Source organism: Sinocyclocheilus anshuiensis, unplaced genomic scaffold (assembly GCF_001515605.1).
Source record: "Sinocyclocheilus anshuiensis isolate Anshui unplaced genomic scaffold, SAMN03320099.WGS_v1.1 scaffold3108, whole genome shotgun sequence".
Classification (NCBI taxonomy): domain Eukaryota; kingdom Metazoa; phylum Chordata; class Actinopteri; order Cypriniformes; family Cyprinidae; genus Sinocyclocheilus; species Sinocyclocheilus anshuiensis.
Window position 1 is genome coordinate 54425 of NW_015552792.1, and position 15120 is coordinate 69544.

General features: G+C 39.1%; 3 protein-coding genes and 1 long non-coding RNA gene across 5 annotated transcripts in view; 1 reads left to right on the forward strand and 3 right to left on the reverse strand.

The window, feature by feature from the left end:
- LOC107667919 (histone H3) overlaps window positions 1-96 on the reverse strand; it is a 25982-nt gene extending 25886 nt beyond the window's left edge. The window contains exon 1 of the mRNA XM_016459658.1: window positions 1-96. Within this exon, the coding sequence (XP_016315144.1) occupies window positions 1-81 (81 nt within the window). The 5' untranslated portion in view covers window positions 82-96.
- The window catches only part of LOC107667925 (histone H4), a 4901-nt gene extending 1498 nt beyond the window's left edge, over window positions 1-3403 (reverse strand). Inside the window, exon 1 of one of the 2 annotated variants that reach the window (XM_016459664.1) lies at window positions 255-260. The gene's annotated coding sequence lies outside the window, so the exon portion shown is untranslated. Of the gene's footprint in view, window positions 1-254; window positions 261-3398 lie in introns of those variants that run through there. The other variant, XM_016459665.1, reaches the window with a different exon arrangement.
- A 2307-nt stretch (window positions 3404-5710) lies between these two features.
- On the reverse strand, window positions 5711-7353 carry LOC107667927 (doublesex- and mab-3-related transcription factor A1-like). The gene is made up of 2 exons (XM_016459666.1): window positions 7248-7353; window positions 5711-6476 (listed from the first exon to the last, which is right to left on the reverse strand). Exons 1-2 carry the CDS (start codon window positions 7351-7353, stop codon window positions 5815-5817), a joined length of 768 nt encoding a protein of 255 aa, XP_016315152.1. The 3' UTR covers window positions 5711-5814.
- A 1968-nt stretch (window positions 7354-9321) lies between these two features.
- LOC107667928 (uncharacterized) lies at window positions 9322-12312 on the forward strand. The gene is made up of 3 exons (XR_001631831.1): window positions 9322-10403; window positions 10631-10673; window positions 12113-12312. It is a non-coding gene; the product is annotated as an uncharacterized LOC107667928 (long non-coding RNA).
- Window positions 12313-15120: the final 2808 nt, after the last annotated feature.

Genomic DNA, 15120 nt, shown 5'->3' on the forward strand with positions numbered 1-15120 from the left:
CCGGGCGGCTTTAGTAGCGAGCTGTTTCCTCGGGGCTTTGCCACCGGTGGACTTCCGAGCGGTCTGCTTGGTTCTTGCCATCGCTGAGATCTACTTCTATCTCCGTCTTGCGTTAGTAGAAAATGCTGCTGTATGTTACGCGCCTGCTTTTAAAGCATCATACGGCCACAGCTTATGGCGTCATCAATGTGCAGAGGCTTGTGATTGGCTGATGTGTGACGTCTGCGCATGACTGCTAGCCAATGAATGTGCACCTCTTATTTTCAAATCGATCCGTTTGTTTCCCGCTCAAAATGCTTTAATATTTTATGCATCAAACAAACACTCTACACTAATACACTCTTTACAAGTTTTTATATAATCCTCCTGAATTAATTTATGTTTTTTTTTATTTGGTTTAAATGTATTCATTGGGTTTAAATAATCTCCAGCAGTGGATAGTATTAGCAGTTACTCACACTCAACAATTGTACATTACACTCATTTGGTTAATAACTTTCTTGCTTTAGTTTATATTAATTTGTTTGTCACTTAGAACGTAAACTAAAAGAAGAGCGCTCTCTATCAGATAAAATGGGTGGCTCTTAAAAGAGCCTTTGGTTTCAGAAACAGACTAGAATCTGTTTACTTGGCTTTGGCGGGTTTCTCGCTCTTCTTGGGCAGCAGCACGGCCTGGATGTTGGGCAGCACGCCGCCCTGAGCGATGGTCACTCGGCCCAGGAGTTTGTTCAGCTCCTCATCATTGCGCACCGCCAGCTGCAGGTGACGGGGAATGATGCGGGTCTTCTTGTTGTCTCTGGCGGCAGTCCTGCTCTGGAGGAGCGAGTCTTGGCCTTCGCTCTCGCCTTGCCACCGGTTTTGCCTCTTCCACTCATTGTTGGATGTACAAATGCCCACGTGTGTAAAGCAAAAATAATAAACCCGTGAGGCCCGCTCTACTGTTTTTAAAAGAGCGTGCGAGTCGCCCATTGGTTTAGAGCCTGTAATATTTCAAACCAATCACTGATCTTCCCTCCAACACTGACCGCCGAAGCCACGCCCCCACAGCTGGCGGTCTGATTGTGCTGCATTAAGAAACAACACGATAGAAAACAATGAAGAAATCGGTGGCTGTAATGCACCAATAAGTTAGGTTGCCAACCGCCAATAAACACCAAAGAAGAAGAAGCCTGAAAATGTTTCCAGTAGGCAGAGATAACAGTGCAGGCTCCGACGCCACAAGCCAAAAACTCCGATTTCGCTGTCTAAATGATAACACTGCAACCGGAGTTTTTGAACATCTTCACCCTGGCAGGCGTTTTCAAAAATGATCAGTTTCAGTGACCTGGTGCTGCGTTTGCGTGTGGACGAATGGCCAAACCGCATAGAAAAAGCTGCCGTTTTAAAAATAACCGCGTTCGTGTGGACAGGGCCTCAGTTGACATGTACTTACAAAGTTACTTAGAGTCAGTAGAATGTCTGTTGGGAGACCATCACAATAAAGAGTTATCAGATATTAAGCAGTCTACTAACACTCTAATGACTCTCTCACTCTAACGAAGAACATTAAAGAAATTGTGACGGTGTGCTAAAGTAGTTCAAAATAATTGTCAAGGCAAAAGGCATTAATAAATAATGTTTTTACCCTAAATAAAGAACAATGATCCATTAAAGCTGTTAATATTAATATATGTGAATAACTTTGTGGCTTTTCTAAATACACAGTCAACATGTAAAACATTGAGTCGAGGTAAACTCAGATACACTTCTATTTTATCTTTTTGTCACCTTTTTATTTGCACCGTATACTTCTGATTGTAGGCATACTCCGTCATCTTGCTGTCTACAAAAGTTTTCTGATGACACTGAACTTGTGGCTCTAATCAAACAAAATAATGATTTGGACAATAGAAGAGAGCTTCAGCTTGTTGTTATATGGTGTGATTATTTTTTTTTTATTTTTTTTTTTTAATGTGGAGAAGACTAAGGAGTTGATCATTGATTTCCGAAGACATAAAGAAGCAGTAATAGCGTGACAATCTATGGTCAGAAGATAGAAATAGTTCAGTCTTATAAATACATTGGCATCCATTTGGACGGTAAATTAAACTGGAGAAAGTACAGTGTTTAGTACTTCAGAGTAGCGGGTGACACGGGAGTAGATGTTCAAACCTCTCCCGTCCCGATCCCAGAATGACTCCCATTCCCTCCCACTCCCATGTTGTGTTTTTTTGGCCGGAATCTGTCAGTTACAGTAAAAAATACCGTACAGATCATAGCATACCCATTTTAGTTGAATATAAATCCAAAATGTAGAATCATGCATGCTAACAAACGTTTTCTATAGATTTTTTTTTTTTCATTTGAAAGTAGACATTTCACTCTCTATAAATATATTTATCATACATGGAGTTTCGAAGTTTCTCGCTCAAGACCGAGACGGCAGAAAGCGCATCCTGTTTGCTTTAATTATTTTACAGAAGCGCAACGTTTTGTTGTTATTCTGAGTGCACACAAATAAATATAGAGTCTTTACAGATTCGAAAGATGTATTACTTTTATCTGTATGACCAAAATGTACGGAGTATTTTAAGAGCAAGTGAGCGCAGCTCTCCATCTGTCCTGCTGTGAGCGCGCTGCTCTTCAGCTTCCACACACACACTTGAACAGCGCACATTAGACTGAGCGGCCATGTAAAGTTGTTACTACATACATCTTTCAGATGAAAAGCCATATTTGAGGTCGATGAATAATAGGTGAGCGTAAAGTTGAGTATCATATTGTTATTACGATTCCCGGTCCCGCCCACTCCCGCTGACATTTTTTCCTGTCCCGTCCCAATCACGTGATTAATAGTGATTTTGTTTCCCGAAAAAATGTCAGCCTCTAATCCGAACCCGCAAGACATATTTGAGGTCGATGAATGATAGGCGGGCGTCTGGATGTCCTGCCCGATGTACTTTATTATTACCACATAGACCAGCTGTTAACGATCTGTCCGTCACGGACTGCGTACTTCATTCACTTAACCAGCCACACCAGAGCAACAGGAGGAGAGCATAAAGAGACAGGGCAACTAGAAGTGAGTTAAAAATTTAAATATACAGTTTACAGTTTATTTATATAAAAGGTATATTTGTGTATAAAGTTGGGTATCATAGTGTTATTACGATTCTCTCCTGGTGGAATGAGCTGCCCAACTCAATCCCAGCAGCTGAGTCCTTGACCATCTTCAAGAAACGACTAAAACACATCTGTTCCACCTTTATTTGACCCTCTAACTCTAGTACTTTCTATTCTAATTCTATTATTTCAACAAAAAAAAAAAACTTTCTTAAAAAACACTAGCTTCTCTATTATTTTTGTTTGTTTTCTTTTTATTTATTATACAATTAACAAAAGCAAAAAAGGCCTCTAACACTAGCTTGCTCTATTCTTTTTCTATTCTATCTGTTTTCTGTTTATTTATTATATAATTAATACAAAACTAACACGCACACGCTTTATGAAGAGCAGTCTAACGCTGTCTGTTTCTGAAACATCAGCGTTTGTTCAGACACACAGCTGATGTATTTAACTGTACATATCTGTGAAATTATCTCCACAGAGCAGCATATTATTACAATGAATACAGGATTTTTCCATGTGTAAAAACACTTTAACATTCATGTCTCAAAATCAACCCACCACATAGCAAATATTTACACACATCAGGAACACAGCGACCTTAAAAACACTAAACACTGGCAGCATTACAAGAGCACTGCGGTACATGACACACATCTATCAGACACTGTGTAATATGCTGTTTACAGACTCTGTCGTCTCGGTTTTCTTCATGTTCCTCACACAGGTCTTCAGCAGATGTTCAGAGGCACAGCATCATAAGGACGGCGCTCACAACATCACTAACAGCCCAATTTTAAAGCACATTCTCATTTTATTTTGCTCGAGTAAACTAAATTAAATTAATTTATATTAATGAAAAAGGCTTTGTCATCTCCAGGAGCTCAGACATGACAAGCTTCACACATCAGAACCAGAGATGTTGTGTCTCAATCACTAGGTGGCGCTCTGTCAATATTTTCAGAAGTAGAGACTGACACGAAACACATTTCTGTGTGAAACAGGACTCTTGTGGTGGTTTGTGTCGCATGATGACGTTCATAATGTCTTTCTCTGTTTCTAAAAGCACAGATGGATTTGAGGCTTGGCCTTCAGTAAGTAATTAAGCATGATTTCAATCAGTGCTAGTGTTGACAGAAGCATTGCTAGTGAAGCTGTTAGTTTAATGTCAGTTCTCAGAAGTGGGGTGGAAACGGCACTAAAGCTAAATAAATAAAACAATAAAAGTTTCAATGGTGAGCCTAAACTAGAACTGTTCACGTTTTCAAATCGATGCATAGTTAGTGTAATATGATAACTGGTCCGATGTCTTTTGCCTGATTGATTACAGGTGCTCAGATGAGCAGATAAAGTAAGGACAAAGCAAAGCAAACGTGTCTAGACTCGTTTTGATTGTATATAAGCTACACTGGTGTGAAGACTCTGTCATCCTTCATTTCTCACTCATCTTGTAATTGTGTGGTTAGTGTTTCTCAGCCCCATCGGTGAGGATTAATATTGTACAGTATACGTGTGCTTATATTATCACAAAATGCTCATGAAATAGCAACATTGTTTTGTTTTTATGACTCTGACTGCAGTTTGAACTAATTTGTTAAAATGTTGACTGCATATTGGTGTTATTTAGTTTATTATATTTTCTCTAAAACATGAATTTGTGTTTCTGTATAATGTGTGAATATACACGATTCAGTTTGATTGTATGTTTCATGTAAAATTGTACCTTCCTGGATGCATTTGCATTATTTTATTAGTCTGAAATGTTTGTGGCCAAATTAAGGATTAATTAATTGTGTTTTTGGGGTGGATGGAAATCAACTTGAGAAAATATTTTATCATGATGCTCACTTGTGTGTTTTAAAACTGTTTTATGTTTGAAAAAAATATATATAATATATATATATATATTTTTTTTTTTTTGTACTTGTACAATGTTGCTTTTTTTGGCAACCTTTTTGTTTTGTCAATATTACGTGATTTGAGAAAATGTTCCTTTTAGACAATAACATTGTTTTTACGCTGAATTGAGTAGAAAGCTGTTTGATTATTACTGAAGTGCTGAATTTTTTTTTATTATTATTATTTTTATTTTTTTTACAATACTATTAAACCCAATATTCCGGTTTTGATTGTCACCGTTAACTAATTTTTTCAGAAGAACAGAGTTAATGTAAGATCATGTTGTCGGAATTGAACACAAGGACTTTGTAAACTAACAGCTGTAATCGAAGATAACTACGACATATCAACTATTACCGAATCATCACTATGAAACATTAACGATTTACAGCAACAGCATCAAATGTTATATCTGTGTTAATGCTAACTCTTCTAGCATCCCAAATCTATTAATTTGCAAACACTGCAGATGTTCTTGTAAAGCAGCAGTTTCATACCGTTTCATTATTAGCAGGAAAATCTAATGTACTGTAATAATCATTTTAATGTTTACAGATCAGACAGCTGTACTGATTTATAGTGGTTTATTTAACCAGTCTACAATCAGTCCAGTTTCCATACTAAGCTTTATTAACAAACTGTGACTTTTTCAAAGATGCATAAAAATATACATTTACAAAAAATAATGTATAAAACTATATGTGTATAAAACTGTAATTACTTCCATGAGCTGCTTGTGACTCGATCTCAAATCACGACACGCTTGTACACTGTACAGTAGTTTAATAAAGAAAGAGACTGAGGCTTGGATTATTTGTCGTTGCTGAGGCTGGAGTAAAACACTGTGGGGCTGAAAGTGTCTTTGGGGTAAGGAAGGTCCCGCAGGGCCCCGGGGAGCGGATAGTCTGCTGGGGGCCGCAGGGACAGCGCCGGGACAAACGCAGGCGTCAGATACGGAGGAATGAAGCTGGGTGTTGAGTAGGCGACTCGCAGCGGAGCGATGGCAAAGCGAGGATTTAAACCCAGCAAACCGGAGGAGGCGTGGAGGGGAGAGAACGCTGATCTGGAGCTGAAGTGTCTTAGAGGAGCTTCTGTGAGGCAGACGGCAGACGACCGTGAGATGGGGAGGTTCTCCGACAGAGGAACGTCTCCGCTTGAGTTCTGGCCCTCCTGAGAACCGAGCAGCAGTTCAATGGCCCTCACCACGTCTCCCGAGCAGGCCTTCAGCGCCGACTCAAGAGCGTCTCGCTTGACACGAGGGAAGATCTTCGTCAGAACAGCAGCGGGGTTTCGCCCGCTCATTTTGGAAAGCTCTTCTTTGGGTTTCTCCGACTCGCTGCCGGACTCCAGATCCGATCCGGGAGACACGCTGTCGTTTAACGGCTCACTCGTCTCCGACGGAGGTGTGTGCGGGCTGAACAAAGCCTGATCCATCAGTCCGCTCAACACACTGCACTTGTTTAGGTTTGTCTCTGCAGAAATAAAACATAAATAGTGTCAGTGTTTAGTTCATAGCAGGCAACAGAACCGAAGTCACTGGTTTCACTATAAACACTCACAATACATTACGTTAAACGTTAAATGGACTAAAGGCAAATCTACTGAGAAGGATTAATGCTGTTAGCATTTAAAGGGGTCATATGATGCGATTTCAATTTGTCCTTTCTCTTTGGAGTGTTACAAGCTCTTGGTGCATAAAGAAGATCTGTAAAGTTGCGAAGACTAAAGTCTCAAATCCAAAGAGATATTCTTTATAAAAGTTAAGAGTCAGCCACACCTACCTAAAACGCCTCGTTCTAACACGCCCCCACATGTCTACCTCACTCTGTGGGAAGATTTGCATAACGCCGCCCAAATGTCTCACGCAAATAAAGAAGGCGTAACTTTTATTCTCGCTGTAGTATTGTTGACGCTGCCGCCATGTCGTGAAGACGCTGTGTGCTTCGTTGTGAAAGCGAAACTACTTTGTTTGGTCTTCCAAAAGAGGACGATATCCGCTTCGTCATGCCTAGAGCTGATCTGTGCTGGGCGCTGAGGAAATACATCAACTTTGCTGTGGATCACCGGATCGGCTTTTAACCGTGGACGAAGCGGAGTCCAGCCCGGGGTCGTCACATGTGGTTGATAAACACATTTCATTACACCAAATACACAAAATACTGTTCATTTTTAGCAGCATCATATGACCCCTTTAAACAAAAACAGCACACTTTTTTCAAATAGCACACAGAAACAGCTCCTACCGTCTCTGAACGCGTCCGGACTGAAGGCGTCAAACGCGGCGGAGCTAAGCGGCGCTCTGGAGACGCTCAAGCCGGCCTCGCTCGCTCCTGCCGCGGGGTAAATCATCAACACACACACACACACACGCTCACACACACACACTCACTCACACACACTAACACTGTCACACACACACTAACACTCACACACGGACACACACACCCCTCATCATGTTAATTTAAGGTGAGTTTTACCTTAACTTCTATTTGTTCTTTATTCTGACTATTTTTTTCCATGTGGGAATTATGATCAAACCATGTCACAAAATCTTTTATATTTGAGCATCTTCTTTCTCTAAACTCCAGCTCATCTGGACATTCATCAACCACTTGAGTGCATTAAAGAGAGCATGAAATCATAAAGCATTTATAATATTCACATATGCAGTTCATAGGGAACATATTTTATTAGCCCTACAGTTACAGCATGAAATACTATTTAACCCTATAACACTCTACATAACATTGACCTATTTTATCTCACAATTCTGACTTTTTTCTCGCAAATGCAAGTTTATATCTCCTAATTCGGGCTTTATAACTCGATTTAACTCAACAATTGCGAGTTTGTCAATTCTGTGGGGAAAAAAAGGCATAAGTGTGGGATTATAATGTTTCTGAGCCGAGGGGGAAAAAGAGAATGACGAGGTGATTTATTTTTTTAATCAGAAAAAAAGACATAATTTTGAAATATAAACTCAAAATAACTTTTATTCCATGGCTTTTATACACTGCTACTTTACAACTGTCATTTTCTGCCACCAGATAGGCTCCGCCCACAAACATCACTGTTTGCAAACATACGATCTATACGATGCATTATTTACGGTGATAGCATGTAAAAAGCGAACTTTGGCATTCATTTATTCAGCACTTTCTCTGTCAATAATTAATAAATAAGTAAAGATAAAAATACACAAATAAAGACAAACGACATCAATAAATATAAATATAAAATAATACAAATGTTTAAAAAAACGGTCTGATAACGTGAACATGATTTCAAAAGTTGAGTAATATTAAGTAGAATTAATATTGATGTAGAATGTAGAATTTCCCAATAATATCAAAATAACTGTCTGATGTGAAATATCACAATAAAAGCCTCTCATAAACTTGTATCTGCAACCTGTTTTATTTGTAAATTCATATAGTTATAAAAAGAAAACTCCCTGTTTCCAGAAACCATCCTCACTTCCGACTGACAGTGCATCACCTCAGAGCATCACGCACACAATGTCAGGACTGTCTAATGATTCAGATACGTATAAGAGAGTAGCTCTTTATTTTCACAGACTCACTTCAGATTGGTAGTATGCCTTCACACAGTATCACTTGCACCACTTTAGGACTGTAGACAGAACAGCATAAAGTATATACAAGTTTATGAGAGGCTTTTATTTTGTTATTTCACATCAGACAGCCTATAGGCTATTTGTTTAGGCTATATCTTTATTTGTTTATTTTTATATTTACTTATTTATTTATTAATTATTGACAGAGCAACTGCTGAATAATGAATGCCAAAGATGCTTTTCTTTTAACTGAGTTTCCACACGTTATTGCCGTGGTGCATAGATTATGCGCGAGAATGAGCGTGTTTTTCACATTGGAGGCTGGCCTGACCGCAGTTGTTCATCACTGACTGTTTCTGTTAAATACCTGTAACTACATTATTATCATTCAGCTGAAGAAAGTTGTCTATTGCATTTTTCTTGCGCCTCTTCCCAAGATGTGAAAAAAAGGCTAATTAAAAACCTCTGTGTCTCAAGACTCTCTAGATTCAAACTCATATTGGTCTGTGAGTTTGTTCTCTTTCTCCATCTCGCTTGTCTTTCTTCTCTTTCAATCGCAGGAATAATCTCCACTCTGTGCCAATCGGACCGTCGACGCTCCAGAGCAGATTTTTTCCTGGTATTTGCATTCATTTGTTCGGAGAGATGCCCGCGTGATCTTCTGGGAGAGAGGCAGAAAAGAAGAGAAAGGAGGATCTTATCACTTCATCCACAAACGTCACGTTGACCATGAGCTGCTTTTGACCATAAGCTTTTAGAAATGTTCACTTAGTCACGGACAGACGCGCTGGCTGTCTTTCATTCTCACTGAGGCAGGAGACGCGTGAGGGTCCCCGATGGATCCGTATCTGTCCTCAAGACCACCGCAAGTGAAGAGAGAGAGACTAAAGACTCAGAAGAAAACATTACAACACAAAAATGGACAATTCTATCTACAGTGCTAACCAGTGGTGTGCAGGGGCTAAGCGACGTTGCTAGGGCAGAATCGCGGTCCGGAGGCACAGACCGGACTGAAAGAGCACTTTAGCGTCGGCGATTAAAGGGGCAGGGGCTCGAGCCCCCACTGTGCACGCCACTGGAGCTAACTGTAAAGGGGTTTATCATCATGAATCTGCCCTGGTCAAACTCAGAGATTTGAACTTTATTAATTATATCTTGATATTTACACAAAGAGCTCAAATTAGTCAGAGTGAGAGACTGACAGTTCACTTACATGAGGACGTCAAGTCCTTTTTCATATTTTAACCATCTTTTGAAGTGTTGACGTAATCAAACATGATTTGTGTAATTTGATCAAACAGGAAGACACAAACCAACTTGCACCACAAAACATCCCAGAATTCTCCAAATCCACTGAAAATTCTTACTGAAAACACCTGAAAAAATATCAAGGTTTGACATGTTAACCATAGCAACAGTATTTAAGACATCAAGAATCCCTTCACAGTTTTACATCTGCCATGTTTTTACATTATTCTGATGAAGTTTTAAGCAAATGGAGTAAAAATAAGAGTCTGTTTTCAAAGCATTTTAAAAATGGCACACTTCCTGCTGCCAGTTGGTGGCGCTATAACTTTGAGTCCTAATAGTCACATCTATGTGATTGGCATCATACAACGGACAAAATTTTGGAATCGTATCACACCAAACAATTTTGGGTGCAATGCGCAGTCTGTCTTGTGGGTGGCAGTAATGGGGAAAAAGTAATTAATTGTGCAATAACTTTTATGTCAAGAGGAAAGACTGCATGCAGAGACCACGTGCTTCAGAGAGAAGGAGCTTCACATACTCATCAGAACTACACCAAGAAAAAAGGAGACAGGTAACAAAAATATTTAATTTCAGTCATGTTCACATAGTGAAAAATACTATTAAACTATCCAAGTGTCCGCTGTTGCTTATATTAGACTTTATAAAACTACATATCAAGCAATCATGACTTTGCTAAGTCAGCAGCTACCAGAGAACAGATGTAACACGTTTCAATATTTCATTTATATTATCTGGTTTTGATTTACATTACATTACATTAATTGCTTGCCTTTTTAGTAGGTCATATGAAGCAGACGCGACTGTGCAAAGACAAAATCTGGTAATGAAACATTTATTCGAGTTGTAATTGTTATTGCTTACTTCTAGAGATTTCAGTGATACATGACATGGTGAAAAATTACTGAATGAATAATACTGAAAGTAGGTTAAGATGCATTTCAAAAGTGTGCCCCTAAAAGCACAAGTGGCCCCTGCCTGGCGCCCCCAGTTACTGTGGTCTAGATCTGCCACTGTTAGAAACACGCTCAGACCTACAAGCATGTTCTTCAGCTCACGCTAAGAGTCCATGACGGGGAATGAGTCGAGGGTCAGGTGATGTGTTGAACAGCTGCTCAGACGCAGATACTAATGGATTTCTCCCTGCGGCTGCGACGGGGGTCACCGCAGGGGTCGCCGACTGTTTTCAGCTTTTACAGGATGCTACAATCACCACCAGAATTCAGAACAGAGCCACGTGTAGTCAACAGCTAAGATCTGATCACTGTTTTTATGTATAATTACAACTAGTTTAATTTCTGAGTAAGACACCAGATAAATCAGTTAAATCCATAAGGTAAAATTACAGAACTGAGTTAAACCAAGAGTCGAACTCCCTGCTCTTAGTTTGAAACAGCGATGGATGTGGGCAAATGTGCCATTATTTGCTCCTGTTTTCCACAGCAGTGCTTCGGCATGATGACAACTGCTGCTTTATTGTCCTGAGGTTTGAAGACATTGACGTTAGGACAAGTACAGCAAACAACTGACTTGTATTTTAAACACGTCTGTGGAAACCTAATCACGTAAAACATGCTGGAAATACACAACCGTTAACTAAAGCTTCATGTAATGTTTAGATGGAGTCAGCATGTGTGTGATTTAGTGTGAGGAAAAACTGCTCTCGACAAGAAACTTCCAGGCAGGTGTGTTGGAGCCAAACACTGCGGGACGTCGGCCCTTGATCTGTGGGACCTGTATGTGTATATGGACCCTGTCCCAAATGGCACACTTCATGTGCACTTGCGGTCTTGAGGACTCACAATGACCACCACGTACATGTGTCCGTTAAGTCCATGAGACTGTAGGGTGTCCCATTCGTCATTTTAGCTTTCAAAAGGGTGCTCGCGAGTGCCCCTTTTACAGCATTTACTAGTTTATTCAGTAACTAAAAATACTATTAACTCATGTTAATTTGATACACGAGTAAGACAATGAATAGGGACTATACATACACATACACATATATACAGAGTTCTGGCATGAAACTCTAGATGGCGCAGTCCGATAGGTCTAACTCAATCTGACCTAATGACATCAAAGGCCAACAAACGCCTTAGATCCTGAATCATCGCAGGGAGTCTATGGCCTGTCAAACTGGATACATGTTGTTTTGTTAATGATCTCGCCACACTCAGGTGACTGTGAGACAGCCGCAGGAGTCGAACTGTCTGAGAGGCTGCTCGTATCAGCGCGCTCATGCGACACATGTTTTTCTTTCAGGTAATGTAAACAGCTGGGTTAATTCCTGTGTTTTCCTGAAAGATCGCTGCCGTCACACTATGAGTTTGAGAAACACGTCTGTTCTGAGCTCTAATGGACTGTATGTGGGTAACAGATGACTGACAAAGAGATCCTGGAGAACACTGTGAATAGACAATATTCTTTTATACTGGTACATTTAATTTAATTTACATTTCTGAAGACATGTGCAACGGCTAAAGAAAGAGTTACATATATATATATATATCCCTTTCTGAAATTAAAGCCACTTCATATCATTTTGCAATATGGGGTTTGTTCAAACTGTTGTATGTTTTAGTCACCGGAACAGGCAATATGTCAACTGCCTGGATTCTCACAGAGCGCTTACACATTTTTAACCATAAAATAATCTTCTCCAGCCTCAGTGAACTGTTCATTACTGGATCTGTGTTTACATCCACTTTGCATAACTAAACCTACCAGATATCATGGAGAGAATCCACCTGTTCAAGAAAAACCACCCAATGGTGTTCCACAGGGCTCAGTACTCAGCCCGCTTTTAGAAAAAAATAGCACTTCTCATCACTTTTTCTATCATTATAATGCAGATGATACTCCACTATCATTCTCAACCCACAGGAATAAATTTGCACCTCTGCATGTTTGACAAGTATGTCCTCTTGGATGAACACTTCAAAGTAAAACAATTTACTTTGAAAATCAAGCTGCTGCTTTCACAGGCCAGAACCAACTTGTGTGTGTGTGTATGTGTTTGTGTGTGTGTGTGTGTGTGTGTGTACAGTATGTGTGTGTTTGTCTTTAGATGCTGCACCTGTGTCTTCAAAGATTCAAATGAAAAACTGTCCAGGGACAAATATAAAACATCAGTGATATGCTGATTTCTTGTGATACTAGACACCTCAACATGAGGGATGTTTTTTTTTTATCTGTCTCTCAGCATGAAAGGAAGAAAAACTATGTTGCAAGTGGCAGTGAATGATGAATAAGCTGAACAGACAAATGTCTGAAGCTGTTTTAAGCTCTAATTTGATAAGCAGCAAATATGCAGAAAGTACTGAAAAAGTTTGCCCAGAAACAACACCCTTGAAAATATAAATAAAATTGCATAATTGTCACGTGCAGGGCCGCATTAAGACCTCACTGGGCCCCGGGGCTATGACTTACTGCAGTGCCCCCATCACAATAATGATATCTAGTTTAAAATATGATTTTTATCCAATCAAAATTTTGGATGCATTGCAATTTCGTAATTCTTGTTACCAATTCCAATATCACAAAATAAAAAAATACTAGCCTATGTAAAAACAAACTTACTGAAGACAAGTAAACAGTCATGCATTACTATAGAACAAAGAAATCGACCTACAAACACTGAATAAAAAAATATTAAATAGACTAGACTACAAATAGACTAAATAGTCTTCACTGTATAAAATTCAATATACATTCTTATTTATTTTGTGTCTGTTCCCCGAATAGTGAGGTCAAAATATAAATTTAATGCAGGATCTAGAAAAAATCTGATCGTGATTAAACCATTACAATAGAACAAAGAAATCGACCTACAAACACTGAATAAAAAAATATTAAATAGACTAGACTACAAATAGACTAAATAGTCTTCACTGTATAAAATTCAATATACATTCTTATTTATTTTGTGTCTGTTCCCCGAATAGTGAGGTCAAAATATAAATTTAATGCAGGATCTAGAAAAAATCTGATCGTGATTATATATATATATTATTATTCTTTTCCTTAAAACATAGATGCTCACATCTCTCCTGTGAATGTCTTCTTCAGTGCTTGATATCTAACTTGTCAGACATGATGAATTTGAGTTTGGCTCTTTTGAATTAATAACTAAGACCACAAGTGTAAACCCAAGTAGCTAAAACATGAAACAAATTCACAGATTCTCTAAACTGTAGTTGATTTATTTTTATTTAGATCTATTTGTGGGCTTGTTTGCCTTTATCTGAGTGGACGGTTAGGGAGAGACATGAAGCGTTTGGGGAGGGATCACGAGACTCAAACTCATTCTCCTTTACTTTGATGATTTCACAGTCAGTGTGGATTTGTGGGAATGATGTCTTTATCTGTGACTGAAAACAAGACACACTGACAGCTTATGAATGTGCTCTGTTCTTCTTCTAGAGCAGGAAGCGTAAATTTGTTCAAGATTTAATTTATTTGCAGACATTGTTCTGTACGTTTGGCTATAAGCACGGATATTTGCACAGTTTTAAATGTTAAATTATGAATAGTGTCCTGTTCATATCTGCTGTTTGATCACAGTATATATTTGTAAATGTGTTGTGTTTGAGTTTCCCTCTCTGACAAACGTAGATTTCCTTCTGTTATATCGTAACAGATCAAACTCAACTAACCCATCATTAGATCCAGGACTGGAGCTCTGGGCTCGTATCGTTAGTAATCTGTTGGCAGAAGCAGCGTCTGACGCACCTGCAGTATCTCTCCAACTCCTCTCAACATCTCTTTACCTTTCAAGATAAAGCAGCTGTTTACAGTGTGACTGGAACATCGTTCACACCGCGACGCTGCAGGTTCAAGCCCACATATTCAGATCAGATCTAATCGCATTCTCAAATAAAAAATTAAATCTCTGTGCGAAGAGTTTGGCTGCAGTAAAGCTAAACCTTTCTGTCAAAACCAAGAGAATTAATATAGTTGCATCATTGGCATCACATTAAAAGTGTTGAAAACTTTATATATTATATACTTTTATGGTGTTTTGTCTGTTCAAAGCAGCTTTTACAGCATAAAAGACATGAAAACTTTCTTAGCCCATTAGATAGATAGATAGATAGATGGAGAGATGGATAGATATCACAGTGATGAGTTGTCAGCGCCGTCTCAGTGTGAGTGTGTGTGTGTGTGTATGAGTGAGTGAGTGTGTGTGTATGAGTGTGTATGAGTGTGTGTGTGTGTGTGTGTGTGTGTGTGTGTGTGTATGTGTGTGTGTGTGTGTCAGTGTCAGTGTG

What these genes read in the sequence shown, in the direction of transcription:
- LOC107667927 (XM_016459666.1), bottom strand. Translation starts at nt 7,353, where the DNA reads ATGATTTACCCCGCGGCAGGAGCGAGCGAGGCCGGCTTGAGCGTCTCC. An exon ending in TCCGGACGCGTTCAGAGACG is followed by an intron (nt 6,477 to 7,247) that starts GTAGGAGCTGTT and finishes TTATTTCTGCAG; the next exon opens with AGACAAACCTAAACAAGTGC.